The 17,136-nt window shown below is 36.5% G+C and overlaps 1 protein-coding gene across 3 annotated transcripts in view; it reads right to left on the bottom strand.

The window, feature by feature from the left end:
• AGMO (alkylglycerol monooxygenase) overlaps nt 1-17,136 on the bottom strand; it is a 184,338-nt gene that overhangs the window by 14,691 nt on the left and 152,511 nt on the right. The window contains exon 13 of one of the 3 annotated variants that reach the window (XR_007630955.1): nt 14,654-14,765. The exons of 1 other annotated variant lie outside the window; for it this stretch is intronic. Coding sequence is in view for 1 of the 2 variants with exons in the window: in XM_050332758.1 (XP_050188715.1) it covers nt 8,284-8,313 (30 nt within the window). In the remaining variant the exon portion in view is untranslated. Of the gene's footprint in view, nt 1-8,256; nt 8,314-14,653; nt 14,766-17,136 lie in introns of all 3 variants that reach the window. One more of the 3 variants, XM_050332758.1, reaches the window with a different exon arrangement.

Here is a 17,136-nt window from a genome sequence, read left to right as displayed (position 1 = left end):
CATATACATCAGTCAAATCATTCTTTCAGCAGTACTAAAAAAAATTTGCCTTTTTTTTGTTGAAAGCCTGCATACTTAAATACTGAATCATACAGAAATATGGAAAATAAGTGTGTTATCATAATAATTAATGTCCAGATGAATAAAATGGCTCAGCAACAAGATAATCTTATAGAAGACTTATAGACACATCTGTAGTGATGCCAGATGATAGAACCTGAGGAGAGGCTTTTAGGGAAAATTTGGAGTATGGCATTAAGTCTCGTGATTGTTAAAGAAAATACTGTCAGATACTGCAAGAAGGTGAGTCTGTATCTAAGGGGATTTACTACTGATGCCATAATGACACCATCAGAGAGAACAGATTTCTTGAATAAAGAAGCAGCTAACTGGCTAAAAAACCCCACCTCTACCTGTCACTAACCAGAGAAATGACTGAGCTACCCATAGACTGCAAAAAACTTATCACAGTCTGCAATATTGTGTAAATGCATTCAGGAGCAGAGCAAAAAGTGAAAAAGACCCAAACAAGTCTGAACACAGACATTGTCTTTTTGAATGGACAAATATCAGTTTTTCATTAACTAAAACCACACAATCATTTAATTTAAATGCATAGTTTTTTTCTAGCTGTAGCTAGCAGCTTTGTGTGGGACTGTCTTACATGGCTGATTCTAATCCATGAAGGGAAACTGGATCAACATGCTTTAATGTGGTTATCCGGCTACAAGCCATGCTAAAATATTGGGCAACCGTAGCATGCAGGATGACTCCTGGCACTTCACTCCATCCACACAGGGTGAGCTGGGCTCTGGGATCTTCCAAAAGGCTGCAACAACTGGTAAAGGCTACATTGGAAATTCCTATGTAGAGTTTCCAAAACTGAATGGGCTCATTATAAAGTTGTTCTCCCACATATATCCATAACAAGAACACATAATGATCGTAAAATGAAAATTTTGGTTTTTATAGTTTTGTAATTTTGTCCAGTGGTTTGTCAGTCTTATGGATTCCAAGTGTGTTGATTCCAATGTGAATTTATACTTAGTACTGAAATGTAATTGTCTGGAAAATGTGTGAGAGAAAGAAGTAACATTTATTCATATATATTTAACATAGATCACCACTTTTAGAGTAAAAAAACATACGCAAAACCAATCAGACCTATATAAATGATTTTATCTCCACAAAGCCATGTTCTCTTTAGGAAGCATATATGTGGGAAATAGTAATTTAAAAAACCAAATCAAATAAGAGTTCCATTCTGATGGTGCAAAACCTTAATCAGGGAGTTGTGCAGAATGAAAAATGAAATAAGATTTGTAGTATGACATATATACCTAGAATTAGGAAATAAGCATAAAGACATATACATCTATCATTATTCTGTCAAAATGCACTGAAACTATTGTGTGGGATTAATATGACTGAAGCCTGTTACTGAGATGAGGGGAGGAAGAATTTATCAACCTAAAAGATACAGTTCTAGATTTGAGTCCTCTTTTGTCTTGGGTTTTTTTTGCACTAAAAAATGCAGTTGTAAATGATTTATCTCCATGAAAATCTTTGTTATGTTTATGTAAGCATGTTTAGATATACTTTTTTATACTAATTATATTCAGCACATTTCAACTTTTCTGTAATATACACATTTTATGCAATAAATTTATTAATCAAAATAATTTGGCTATTTCCATATGAATTCTGCTTTTGCTACAGATCATATCTTGTTACAAATCCTTGAGGTGCCTGCATCATATTATTAACACAATTTTCTATTATATTTATGTCAAACATACATTTAACCTTGTATGAAGACATCCTATTGTAATTCAGATATCTACCCTGTAAAAACCTGACAAGGTACTTGACAACTTTTGGGAAGGCAGTCCCTGAGAAGCCTCCAAGAGCTGCCTCTCCTCTCTTGAGTCCAGTTGAGCCTATTTTGTCCATCAAGTCTAACACAGCACGTTTTACACCTACTGGTTACCAGTCAAAAGCACACACAGGTTTAACAGTACCCAAACACCCTGATTCTTCAGCTGATACAATCAGATGGAAATTTACAGCTTTGTTGACTGGGAACATTCTTTGGCATAAATATTGAGTAGTCCTAGAAAAACTGTCTGCTCATGGCTTACATGGACATACTCTTTGTTTGGTAAAAACACCTGTCTGGATGCCTGGTCTCTAAAAGAGTGTTGGTGGAGTTACATCCAGCTGGCAGACGGTCACAGTGGAACTCCCCAGGGCTCAGTAGTAGGGTCAATTTTGTTTTGTATGTTTATGAACAATCTGGATGAGGGAATTGAGTGCACCTTTAGTCAGTTTGCAGACTTCATCAAGATAAATGGGAATGTTTGATCTGTTTGAGGGCAGGAGGGTCCTGCAGAGGAATCTGGACAGGTTGGGTCAATGTGATGAGGACAACTGTACGAGGTTCAACAAGGCCAAGTGCCAGGTCCTGCACTTGGGTCACAATAACCCCATGAAGTACTACAGTCTGGAAATCTGCCCAGCAGGAAAGGAGCTGGAGGTATTGGTCAGCAGCCAGCTATCCATGAGCCAATATTGTGCCCCAGAGGCCAAGAAGGCCAATGGCCAATGGCATCCTGGCTTGTTTCAGACATAGCATGACCAGCAGGACTAAGGCAGTGATCATGTCCCCTACGTGACACTGGTGAGGCTGCACCTTGACTGCTGTGTTCACTTTTGGGCCCCTCACTACAGGAAGGGCATTGAGATGCTGGAGTGAGTCCAGAGGGCAACAGAACTCGTGAATGATCTAGAGGACAAGTCTTATGAGGAGTGGCTGAGGGAGCTGGGGATATTTAGCCTGAAGAAAAAGGAGGTCAAACATATGGTGGAAAAAGTACCATTCAGAATAAATCAAATATTCACAGAGGAAGAGTGGCAAAAGGAAGCCTATTTACTCATATATCAAGTCAGTACTATCTTTTTAATGTTAAAAGAGATAATAAAAAGTTAAGAGGTCAGCAGCATTGGTATATTGGTGTGTGACCTATTAAGCTTACAAAAATTAAAAAGATATAAAAACATGCTCCTGGGACAGATAACAAACATATAAAGCACAATGAACACTTACTCTTCCCCAGAACAGCAGCAGAACTCTCATAATTCCATTTTTGCTGCTCTCCTGAGGAAAATGCTCCTCACATACTGATGGTTATTATTCCTTTCCTAGTTCTCTCTTTTTTTTTTTTCTTTTCATTGTTTCACTTGATATCCTGCTATTACACCAAGAATCGCACCACCAACAGCCATAAAAATAAACAATAAACTCCTGTTGGTTTTAGTTCCTCCCTCTTCAATCACTTTATTTTGTTGCTCTCCCCTTTAACCAGAGCTACTTGTGGCAACCTCTGATGGTATTTGTGTACTACTGCCCAGCCTGGCATCCCGCCTGTTGTAGGAACTACATGCATATTTGCATCCTGTATCAGCCCTTCACCTCTCACATACCCAGCTCCCTTCTTGGAAAGCACACATTGAACCAAATCTATAAATATGTGGATAGTGATAATATATCAGAATAAATTATGAGGGAAAAAAAAAAAAAACCAGGTCAGAAAGAATTTAGCAAATGAAAACAGTATTAAGGATTTATATAGTCATATCATTAAACCACCTTATAACTGGTAAGTTCTCTTTGAATAGGGACAAAAATGATTCCATTACTTTAAATGGGTATGTCATTGAAAGCCTACCAGGAAACTGTCAGTAAAAACTTAGGTCATTTCAACAAGCTTGGCTCATAGTGGAAGGAGAGTAGCATCTTGATCAAAAAGAAACACACAAAAGACAAAATAAATAAGACCCCCAACAGACAGAGTAGGAAGTGCAAATGAGAAGCTGACAGGTAGGGTGCAATATGGGCACTGCAAATAACCTCTATGCAAAGTGGACGTGGTGGTTCAATTTAGAACTTGAATACTCAGGCATTGTAGTGATGAGAATATTATATGTATACACACACACACACACAAAATGCATTACATATATCAATTCCACAATATGAAACACAAACGTACAGGAGTTTCATGGGCTAGGGGTATTAGAAATGCATGACTGGAAGAACTTTCTGAAACAAGTTCAGTTCCCACAGTGATAAGAAACTAAACAAACAAATATTTTGTCCAGAAAAACTAGCGGAATATAACAGAAGCTAAAAATATTATATAATAGAAGTTAAAAATATTCCCTAAATGTATTGCATTAGTCTGTAATAAAATGGCAAAATCTACAACAGCTCTATACAAAACAAGAAAATATCTGAGAAGCCATAATGGCACTCAAAGGCACACACATAGAACGGTATTACAGTTCCTCAAATTCATGGGTGTAAGAGCCAGCTTTTCTCGTTATGCTCTTGCTAAAATCTAAAAACATACTACGAAATAGAAACATATTTTCCATATCAGAATTTTTCAAGTGATTATATGTACCTTAGAGTGTGCTTTGAAATTTTCTAGGAGGAACATTTCTAAATTACACAGCATTTTAGTAATTCACATAATTAATTTTTGTCTTTATTATATTCACATAAATTAATTATCCCTTGAAATATTTGTGTGCTTTCTGTAAATAATTGTGTGGCCTGGTAATTTGTCATAAAAATTTTGTGTACATTTCTCTGTGGAATGTTTAGCTGAAGCAGCACTTGAATTAACAGATACAGAAAAATAAGACAGAAAACAAAACATGTATGTCAGGAACATTTCCTTGAAAGGTTTTCTGTACAGATAGAATAGCAGTGTGGCATGGAACTACAAGTAAAAGTGAAATCCAAACCAATTTACATAAACAGGTACAACATTTCAGAAAAACAAAAGTAATGGAGTAAACTTAAGCTATAAATCCTAAATTTTTGTATCTTAGGAAAAAACCCCCAAATCTTCAAATCAAAAAAGTTGTGTGGGGCTTTATCAATACTAGCCACCTGAGTGGCCAATTTAAAGTGAGATATTTGTTCCTTTCATGCAAGAACCTAGTACTGCAGTTCAAACAGATGGTGAATCAGGTTGAAAAAAAGATTCTTTAAGAAATCAGATATCCCTTCATAAAACTTCAGAAGATGAGATGCCTTTTTTTTTTTTTTTTTTAATGAAGAAGGTTTACAGGTAGCTTCAAATTGGAGCATCTGGAATATAAGTCTCACTGAGAAAGTTAAACCGCTTTAAAATTCTTTTCCCTGACAAAGCAATCTTGCCAGGTTGGTGATCTAAGGAATGGACATAGTGACTGCTTCAAGAGTTAATCACCTCTCCACAGAATCACAAAAAGTAATAGTCACTTAAGTCATCAATTCCTGTAGGTTGGCACTGGGAGATTGTTTTCATTTTTGCTTGGTGTTGCAACATTGCTATAACAAGTACAGAGAAAAATCTTATTTAAAGCTTTTATGTAACTTAGTGTTGAGTTTTTGTTTTCTTCCTGTTAAGACTTTCATTTTGGCTTTCTTGCAAACTAAAGTTTATGAATTAGAACATGAAACATCACCAGGTAGACATTTTTGATAAATAAATAATCACAATATATAAGCACACTGAAATTCATTGTCTGAAAATTTTGTTTAAACATATTAGTTGGTTTTTTTCCTGAGGGTTAAAATTTTTAAATCAGTTACATCTCCATCTAATTATACACATATTTTTATTTCTGTAAAATTGGTACAGATGACATGAAATCATAACAGTAGCATTTTGTATTCATTCCCCAAGTAATAAATGGCACCATTAAAAAAAAAAAGTGACTAATTTTACTGCCTTTAATGTAACTTGTGTGTTAGTTTAAGGCTTTTTTTAAACATTAATAATATCTAATCTTCTAATCTTAGTAACTAGTAATGTTAATGGAATTACATAAACCAAATTTATTCCCTTCATTTTGTGCTCAATTCTTATTCAGGTGAACTTATCAGTCCTGTCCAAATGTGAACATTTCACATTAAACAAAATTAAAATGACCACTTTGGTAATCTAAACTTTAGATCTTCTCAGTACTATATTTTCAAGCTCTGACCTGTTAGTTTGTCTGCATTGCCACCTGGAGGACCTCCCAGCAAAGTCAGGTAAAATTCCTTTGCTGAATTCTGTGTTAAGACTCCAGGACTTAAAATAGCCTCTTGTGCTACAGAAGGAGCCCCAATTTCTTCCACAAGAGGCAGCCCTGGAAAGTGCCAAGACAGCCTAGCCTGAAAGACATCTAGCTGCCTAAACAGATATATCATAATCCATGTAAAAAAGGAGACAGACTTCTCTAACTTCCCCTTCCTCTCTGCACTGTCTTTTACATTAGCATGCATATTAATAATTACCTTCCTTGTCTTAATCACAAAGGTCTGATACTAGTTCAGTTAGCAAACACATATGAGAGGCTAAGAAAAAGAAAACACATAGCTCCTTGAGAGTCAAAGGCAAAATGAAGAATTTAAGTTCTCCAGTTCAGCTGCACTATCTAAAATTGTGGTAAATAACTAGAAAAATGTCAGTCAAGAACTTGGATCATTTTTTTAAGAGATAAACCAAAAAAAACCCTAGTGACTAAATATTGAACAAATAGTGGCTCCTTGAAACTGCTTAGTCTGAGGCCTTAGATTTACATAAAAAATGGTAAACAAGTGAGAAAGAACATGTTATCAGATTGAGCAACAGAGATTTGAAGAATTTTGCATCCCTAGATAAAAACAGAAACTTTAGGGATATATCAACCTGCACAACCTACCCGAAAGACATCAAGTTTGGGAAGGAAAATAAGATGATGTAACTTCAAATGTCTGTAAAGACAAGTCCTTTATAACAGAAAACTGATTTTAAATAATGCGAACATAACTCTGTGGAAAGTAAGAGAATATTGTGTGATAGCAAGTAAAAACCAACTGTTTTCACCAAAACTGCCATATTTTCAAGAAGCAAAACTTTTCAGAAAAACCTTAAACCTTTTCCATATGTCCTCTGAAGGAACATAATACTCTAGGCATATTTTGGTTGCAAGTCAAGCTGGTCAAGATATGCCATCAGAGCAGATCAGAGTCTACCCACAGATCCAAGTCATGGTGTATTCATGAAAGGAGCAGATGCTACCAGAGACACAGAGATGACACTGCTGCACTAGGAAAGAAAAGCTGCTTTGGCAGGAGGGGGATCAGTATGTCATGAATCCCCCATCAGAAGTGTCCAGGAGATAACTACAGCTAGCGATTGGATTATTACTTGGAAAGCAAGGACGTTTTAAGGAACAGAGAGATTCAAACCTTACCTTATACACAGTGGATGAGTGTGAACTAGATAAAACAATGAGGAAATCTCAGAAGGTTAGAACAGTAGGTTTTAGCAAGAAAAGACCACCTGTTCTAGGTATGAAAATAATATCCTAGGCACATCTGTGTGTCTCAGAAGAATAGCCTAAGCAGACAGAAATGGAAGTGGAAACAAGAAAAGAGAGCAAAAAATAATGATTTCATTTGAATAACAAGAAAGTTGAACTTCCAGGAACTGGAGAAATCACATGGAATTACTGAGAGAGCGTTATTACAGAAGCTACTTCAGCAAGAGGGCAGTGTTTTGTCTGCCTTTCACAGTACCTGGGTATGAAGAACTTTCCTATGGTCAGGTGCAACACCTTCTGTTGCTCTTATCCTGACTGGAAGATCTCAGTTCTTGATTCTACCTCTTTTCTAAAGCTAACTAGTTATTAACGCTGTTACTGAGTCACATCTTAGTGCCTGGATTGGAGCTTATGGGCTGTGTTTACATCAGGAGCTCTCTGGCAGTAACTGAGTGAAGGCACTATTTGGAAGCAATTGCTGTTAAATTCCTTGTGTTTCCACTATGTTAAGGAAGAGAGAATTAATCTGGACATAAATATTTGTATCAAAAAGAAATGCTAATGTAAGCACACCATTTCATTATGCCAAAGCTTCACAATGACAGATGTGGGAGAAATCCTTCTAAAATATTTTGTAGACTTAAGGGACTATGACTAGAATATAAAACATGAAGGATGAAAAATAAGAAAACTTCCATGCTCTGACAGAAAAACTGAGGACTCTGGCATGGAGGTGAGCAGGGCAGACATAGCACACAATAAAGCATATAGCCTCCAAAACAGTAAGAGACAAACTTACTTCAGCATGTGTCAGCATGCCAAAAGTACTAATCTGGTTTAGTATTATGCTAGATACTCCCTATATTTCTTCTACAGATTTCTACACAGGAAATTAAAGTCTGTACTTACTGTATGGCTGTTACTTAACTGTAACTGTTAGGCTTCTCCTTCTTTAACAAAAGAGTGCTAAAAAATAACAAATCAATAAGTTACTTGAGACACATGTGGTGAAGGATTGATTTGGAAGCCAAAGATTGTTTCCTCCTGATGGAAAGTCTTTCTGCAAACGAAGTGTTCCTTTTAGATAAACATCAAATCTACAGAAAGATCAAATACTTAAAAAAACCCCACAGTAAAGAATATGCAGTGTATATAATGAGACAAAGAAGTAGTGAAGGGACAATGCCTCAGAGCATCTTATGTACTAGTGACAGAGAGAAAACAATAGGAGGGGGGGAGAACAGAAAAGAAAAAGGTTAGAGCCAGGAGAAGGACCAGGAGAGAGAAGAGTTAAGAAGAGAGGCTACAGGGGATGGATAAACAAATAGAAAAAAAGAAGAGGAAAGAAAATTAAGGAAAGAAAGAATCAATAATATCAGAAAAGAAAAATATTAAAAGGAAGGGTACAAGAATGAAAATAAATATTTGCAATTACTCATTCCAAAGGTATGCAACAAAAGGGAAAAAAAAAATCTACAAATACTCCCTTTATACAGTGCATGTGGCCTTTCCTTGTAACCTCTGCAGGTGAAGAGGTCTAATGGTGTGTGATGAAGTCCAGGTGTATTGAGTGGCTACACTGTCATCCAGTGGCAGGTTCTGCCAACCTTAGTGGTGTCCTGCTGGATGGGGCAAGGGTTATGGCAGCACCCTGTGACCTGGGTATTTCTGCAAGCGCAACAAACTCTCTGGCTGCCATTTCATAAGCAAAATTCACTTGACAGAAAAAGGGTTAAATTTAATACAGCTGGACAGCTGAGCAGCTGCTTTCATGATTTAAATAAAAATAAGCTGAAATCCTTGCTGTCAGCTCAGTGATATATGACTTGTAATGGGATGTTTCCAACCTTTTCTTCCATATGGTCGCCTACGTTAGGTAATGCACACAGTCTACAGTGCAACCAGATTCCCAGAAAACATCTGGGTCCCATTCCTGCTCTGTTAGCTTCAGTGTTGCCTCCCACAAACACAGATGATTCATAGGACAACATCCCTTTGGTTAAGGATCAAATTAGGACGTTTCATTGATAATTTTATCATGCATCCCAACTGGAGTTATGGGAAAATGGAACTAACTCAAACAAGAATTTTTCCACACATATTTCCACCTTCCTATCTGCAGTTGATAAAGTTAAGATTTCAGAAACAGATTTTAATGACTGCTTAGGAAAAAAAAAAGAAAAGAAGAAAAAAACTAGCCTATCTCCTGTGAGGAATGCATTTCCGCTTGATTTCATCTCTCTCGCCTAGTTTTAGAGTATTTCCCGCCTTAAAAATGTGTTTGCTGACAGGAAAATCATAACATCATACTTATTTCTAGAAGCTGGAATCAAAGCCAATTATTTCTCCTATTGATAAGAGATTAGGATCTGTTTCAAGCAATTTATTTCATCTTTAAAAAATATAATAGGATAAAGAGGAAATGGACAGTCTGCCCTGGAGCTCATGTGATGAGTGACACAGGCTGGCTGTTTGGGGTCCTGCTAAGAGAAGATGAAGTTGGCAAATACTGGCTAGTCATTTCTCTAGCATAGGTTCCCCAAATATTAATTCGGTAGGCTTTTGCTGGTATGTATTACTTCAGTTTTTGTGGTCATGCTTTTGAACAAGAATGACTGACAATGCCAGAATTTATGCAGCAATTCTCTGATTTGCACAGTTGGTTGCCCACAGCAATTGGTATTTTTGTGTGAGTGTCTTAAAATCATTGTTTCCAACACACTTCAAATTCAACATGAGTTGCTTTGATGTGATATAGTATCCCCTTAGTATTAAAACAACAACTATAGTACAGCACTTTCTATCTACTCAGTTTTTCAAAATGCTCTTTTTTGCTTCCTCACAATTTTAGTGAGTGGCAGAAAGTGGGTTAGGAAGAGAATTTAATCAGTTGTCCATTATTAAATATTAGGACATCAGCTTGCAAATGCATCTTGAGCATCATTTGATTCAATCTTAGCTTCATTAATTCAGATAAGTCAAAACAATACAAAGATGCCCAACAAAATATTAAGAACCTGTCAGAACGACTCTCTGCTTTTTGCCTTACCACATGCATATTTTGCCTATATGCTAATACAAAAATTAAAATGTTAACAAAAGGATCAGATTCTTGTCTGCTCTCCATCCCAGGTATAAAATAACGTAAAGCATAAACCAGCAATATTCCCCCAGGGACAGATGCACACAAACGCACTCCTAAGTTGTTTTTCAAGAATTACACAGCTACCTCAGGATAGTGCTGGGCATCAGACATCAAGTATCAAGTATCAAGACAATCTGCTCACACCACAGATATTCTGGGTCATGATCCTGCCCGTAAGGAAACAGAGGTAGAGCCTAAGGCAGAGTGGATGTAACTGGAGACAGGCCTCCATAACCCCAACCTTTCAAGACTTTCTAAATCACACCAGGGCTGGCAGTGCTTGTCCCAGAGCAGACCAGAGTCAGTGTTAACAAAGACTTACAGCCAACCCCACTCCCAGCTGCCAGTTCTGTGATGTGCTCAAAGGATATGCAGCACACATTGTCACCCCATGTGCTACCAGAATTTACTGAAAGAAAGAAAAATCAAGGGTCACCTGTATTTCAGAAACTCTGTCTGCATTAGTGTGCAAAGATCTGCTAGTGGTTTTGTTTTACTGACACTTAGAAATTGCTGAACAGCTTAAATTGTGGTCAGCTCTCTGTTATAAAATCTGCCATCTGACACCAGAGGATGTTTTAGAATGATTTTTTTAAAAAAGAAGGTATATAAAAGGACAGACACAAGGTTAGTTAGAAACATGTTGTTTTTACCACTAATTTACCTAAGTAATTTTTCTCTCATTGAGTCATGATTTTCCTGTGAATTGAGTCAATGTTTTGTTGACTTATTGGCAAACAAACAGTCAACAGCTTATACTCAGCAGCTCAACAACCTGATATCAAAAGTTATTGACAAGCCAAGCTGGGGGTTGTTTAGCCTGGAGAAGAGAAGGCTTTGAGAAGACTTCCAGTACCTAAAAGGGGCCTGCAAGAGAGCTGGAGAGGGACTTGTTACAAGGGCATGTACAGATAGGACAAGGGGGAATGGCTTTAAACTGAAAGAGGGTAGGTTTACATTACATATAAGGAAGACATTCTTTACTGTGAGGGTGGTGAGGTACTGCAACAGGTTTCCCAGAGAAATTATAGATGCCCCATCCCTGGAAGGTGTTCAAGACCAGTCTGGATGGGCTTCTGAGTAACGTGGTCTAGTGGAAGGTCTCCCTGCTGATGGCAGGGGGCTTGGAACTCAAAGCTATAAATCTCTTAGATTTAATAATAAAAAGGTTAATTTGAGTGTTCATTAGCAAACCTGTAGCACCGATATAATATCAAAATATTCCTCCCAGGAAGTGACTTACGTGGAATGCTATAATGTACAGAGACATAGTACCTCTTCCTTTTTTTTTTTATTTATTTCTTACTCATAATTAGATTTGAGAAACTTTGAAAATATGTAGAGGACAAAGACAATATATGCAAAATACCAGCTACCTGCTGAAAACCACAGATGCTACACTAAATCAAAACATATTTGTTGCCAATGTTTCAGCTTCCTTAAACCTCCCTCGATGACTTTATGGTAAGCTTTACTGTGAGCTTCTTGCAATTTCATCTCACTTCTGCTTCCAGAATCTGAGTAAAATAATAAACTAAAGTTTCAATAACATCTGAATTCAGAGTTAAATATTGTATGATGCCTACCTATATTGGTATGGCATTTTTGCCCATAAATCTAGAAACATAAAAGGATTAGAGACTGCATTCAGCTCTAAATAGGAAAAAATAATGCCATCATCAAGTTTCACATAAGTCTCTATAACATGTTAAAATGGGATTAATTCTAAGCGGATGTTATACTTAGGTTTTCGTTTTCCTTTCTCAAGATTTTTTCATTTGCTCATTTAATTTTGTTCTCACCCCTTTTCATCTTTTTGATGCTGTTGTTTTTAAGAATCTGACATGACTGAAGCTCAGAAAAAGCCTCTCAGAATGATACAACCATAAACAATGAAAGCACAATTATGAACTTTCCTAAGAATGCTTTACATTAGAAAGCGAAGCCAATGGAATTGTGTGTAGTGGACAAGGAAATGCATTCAGCTAACTGAATGTATATGAAATGAAAAATATGAGGATGATCTACACATAGGGGGATATCCAAGAAATCATATACGCAGAACTTTTCTTACAGTTTCTACTTAACTAAGTATTATCAGTGCTATAACCATGGCCTAGCTTGAATGAAGAAATACTCTCATGCTGCATAAAGCTTTTCCATAGGGAGAATTATGTATTTGAAGGATATTTGAAAGACCATTTAACTCAAAGAGGAACGATAGGCATGCCTTTCTCAAAAATACATATACATCTGCAATTCTTTAAGGTTCAGCTAGATTCACATAAACACTCGCAAAAAATGTAAGCAGATGACAGATGTAAGAAAGTAACCAGAAGGACCGGCAAACTAGAGAAAAATACATTTGTTAAAATTAGTATGTTCCACTGGGTGAAATCCTGAACTGACTTGTGTCTGTAGTCCCATCCTCTCCTTAATGAGACAGCTCAAAGAGGTAACAGGGGATCAAGAGCAGCAGCTTCTGAACACTATTCTCAATATCTTGTTATTGTGCATTGAGGTAACCAATTAAAGTGAAGAAATGTGAAGACATTCTTCTAGAAAAATGAGTTCCAGTAACTTTTCTTCATCTGCTTAACAGACACTCTGGGGCAAGAGACCTCAGCAGGAAGAGTTACCTAATCTAAAACACTCAATTCCTGCCTGAACTGATTATCAGGATACTCCAAGGCCACAGTCCCTCAGTTATATTTCTTGAGATAAAAATCAATCTTTTTGAAGAATTTTTGGGGGGGCAAAGAGCTATTTAGGGTGATTTTTCTTGCCCCTAACAAAGTTCTTAGACTGCAAAAGACTTAAGAATTTCAGAAATAACCATAACTCACTATTAACCTCTGGACTTCCCACCCAGCTCTAAAAAGTAATTCCTGAAATGTCCAGGGCCACACTAATATCATTCTCATGTAAATTGTTCTCAAAGTTATATATGCAGCCAGTTGAAAAGCACTACAGCTCAAGACATGCTCCTTCTCTATGTTCACCAAAGCCTCATTAACAGCATGGAGGTTTTGAAGGTGGTCTTCAGTTGATATCGTTAGTCTGTGATTCAAGAAAATGTTCACTTATGTTTCGTGTTGGTGAAGAACAGAATTTTGAAGGTCCTCTGAAAAATCAGGCTAAATTTCATTAATCCATTCTATTTATTTCATCATGAAAGCCTAATTATAGAATAGAATCTTTGACTTCATCTTCCTTTTTCTGTCTCTACATAGATATTTTCTTCCAGGACTCATTCAGCACAAATCATGAGAAGCAAAACCCAAAATACAAAAATTATTTTTTTTCCTTATCGGGCTTTACCATAATCATGGTTCTTACTTCAAAGAAAAAAACAACAAACAAAAAACATTATCTCTGAAAGAATAACATTGAAAAACACAGCTAAACTATCCACCTAGCATCCAAGTTAATGACACTTGGAAAGAGAATGTGTCCCGAAGCCCAGGAGTTCATAGCACTGCTGGGTGGGGAAACCAGGGTGGTTACAGGAGGGAACAAAGCCTGGAGCGTAGGAGATAATGCATGTCCAGGGAAATCTGCAAGATGATCTGCAAGCCTTCTCAAGGGTGGATAAAGGCTTCAACAACAGGAAGGTCAGAAGAAAGTAGTTGGCAAATAGATGTGGAATAATATTCTTGAAGAAGACTTATGTGAGAAATCCAGGCTTGAACTAAGGCTAGCTTGGGAATTTTGTTAATCAAGTTACAAGTTAGGAGCATAGTCCTGCCAAAATATGATGCTTAATTGATTGGAAGTGAACTTTTAGAATACATAAAGCCACAGAACTACAGATTTCCCTGATGTCTGAGAGAACTTAAAAAAATTTAAAGGTTTGGACATAAAAAAACAACTGAAAAAAACCCCAACAAAAACAAACGAAAAAAACCCCTTGTAAAGCTCATTTTTACTTTCTGGTAGCAGAGGTCTAACCTTTGTAGACAAACACCTGAAGCCAAATACACCTTCAGATACTCTTCCCGAGATGTGCAGGCTCCATAAAGAACACATCGAATTTTAAAAGCATCAAAAAAACCCAGTCCGCAAATACAGGCAAATGGAGGAGTTATCCACCTAAACTACTTAATAGGAAGCTTAGGCCTGTCTCTCAAAGACGTAGGAGCAAAGGAAATTCTTTCCTACCCTTCAATATTTTCAGTTCTCCCTTGGATCTGAGTGCCTGAAAATGCTTATCATTTGATAATTGGAGGAGGCTCTTGTACTGCCTGTACTTCCTGTATGTTCAGAATGACCACTGAAACAGAGAGACAAAGAGTACAGCTTTGTGACCTGATCACTCTGTTTAGCCTTCAGAATTGTGTTCCATTTCTTCAAAGAATTTTGAAAATGTTGACACAAAATTGAGAGCTTCACCTAAAAGTGCTAGAGTGCAAGCATCCACAGAAGGTACTCTGTCCCTCTCCTTATCACCAGGGGCCCCAATTTTAAAAGTATGTGGAAAATCAAACAGCAGAAAAGCATAGTGAACTTTAATCTGCCTTTCAAGTCCCAGACAGATTTAAGATGAGCATTACCACTACTACCCTTTAGTTATGCTTCATGGGTTAAGCCAGTGACCAGTAGTCAATAAAAAAGTAGCTAAGCTCACTTCTCTGACTCACCTAAGAAATAGGCAGACTTGATGCTGACCAAATCAGGGAACCTGTAAATCAATTCACTTACGATGATCTGTGATGCATTATTTAGGTAACTGTGCTCTGAACCTTGATGAATTAGTATATTTCAGCAGAGTAAGTGAGAAATAACATTTGAGACTTTGCAGTCTGAGCAGTAGAGCAGTATCTGACCTTGTCTGGTATATACTTAGAAGATGAAATGTTAGCGGCTTAGACCACTTCCATAGCTGGCCACCTGAGAGTCTTGGAAACAGGTGTCCCTGCAGCATTAAGGGTAGTGAATGACAGAGGGACAAGAGGACAGTCGCATGAAAGGTAGTCAGATGTGTATCTGTGCCTATCCAACTTTGAAAATATTTCTAGTGATAGTTTATACATGAATGAATTTGAATTCCCTTAGACATCTGATAAAAGTATCTTATGGAAAGACAGTACATTAAGTTATCTCCTTTTAAGTGAAAAACAGAACCAGTCATTTAGAAAGTAGTGCTGCTAATACAGATTACTCCAGCATCCAAAACTTAGCATATATGCAATATATGCATAGAAGTTAAGTTGATTTATTCCAAACACACTGGGGAAAACTGTCCAGGAAGCAGGTTCACAAAAATCCTCATGCTTAATTAAGTATAAGAATATACTGAAAATAAATTAAAAAAAAAAAATGAACAAATATTTAAATCAACACTAAGACTGTAGTGACTATTAAATTTTAAATGTTTTTAATTGTCCTGGAGTAATTATGTGTATCTTATTTTTAAATGCAAAAGGTATTGTAGAAGGGTTTATTTTGCACTAATATTAAAACTAATGTAAACTGTCTGACTGCAACATGGTGGAATTTGGCTCAGAATTTAAAAAAGAAACTCTTTTCATAAGACACAGTAAAGAATATCATATTTAAATAAGTTTAAGATGTTTTCAGTCTATTCTATTTTACTCGAGATGACATTTTTCCTCTAAAACAGCATAAAAAGAGTTACATTTAAATAGGTTTAAGATGTTATCCAGTCCATTCTTTTTTTCCTTAAAAAAATATAATTCATATGTCAATGAAGACAATTAAAATGTTTCTTAAAGTTCCCATCCACAAGAATAATGAAAATACCATTCCTATATAACCTATCAAAAGAGAGGAAAAATACCCACACTCTAAGATGACAGATGGATAAAATTTCCTTTAAAAATAAAATTAAAAGGAGGAAGGAATATGATAGCTTCACAGGTTTTGCTGACCATTAATAAATGTCAAATCAAATACAATTCGTGCTTTTTTAATCAGCCATTTTCAGACACATAGCAGAATGACTCAGCATAGTGACACCTTTACTATTTAAAAAAAAAACAAAACCAAAACCAAACTGTTATTAGAACCCTCCTCCCCACTCCTGCATTCATACAATATTTTTCTAAATCTTCTTCCTTAGTAGCTAATCATGGTTTGAGATCACAGTGTATTTTGTTCCTCTGCCTAGAGTGAAAATGTAATTATCAATCCCTGTTTCATATCTCCTGACAAGGATAAAAAAGCCACACATGCAAAAAAATCCAAACAACAACAACCACCAAAAAAACCCCACCAAAAAACCCACAACCCAAAATAACACAAAACTGATTAGGCTAAATAAGACCAAGATGAGATTTTCTGACATAAAGGATATTCTTCCTGTTTGGTTTTTTTTTTTCCCAGTCATCTTAAGTGTGATGTTTACATACCTTAAGGTAATATCACAATATCTTTAGACTACTGCAATAAATTATAGTTTAGAGCACAAGGATGCTTTCTAAGGAGAGAGAAAAACATAATGAAAAGGAAAAGATTTCTAAAGTTCCATGCAGAAGTCTGGTTCTACTGAAAGCAGAGTATCTGAACCTGCAGAGAACCCAGTCATCCATCACAGCTGGTAGCCTCAGACACATGGACTAAACAGGACACTGACACCATCTCCAGCTCATACACCACTACCTCTTTTTTCAAACACTTTGTGT

This window comes from Myiozetetes cayanensis, unplaced genomic scaffold, assembly GCF_022539395.1.
Source record: "Myiozetetes cayanensis isolate MyiCay16 unplaced genomic scaffold, myiCay2020 scf1, whole genome shotgun sequence".
NCBI lineage: Eukaryota > Metazoa > Chordata > Aves > Passeriformes > Tyrannidae > Myiozetetes > Myiozetetes cayanensis.
The sequence above is the reverse complement of the archived record's forward strand: the minus strand, read 5'-3'. Positions and strand labels throughout refer to the sequence as shown.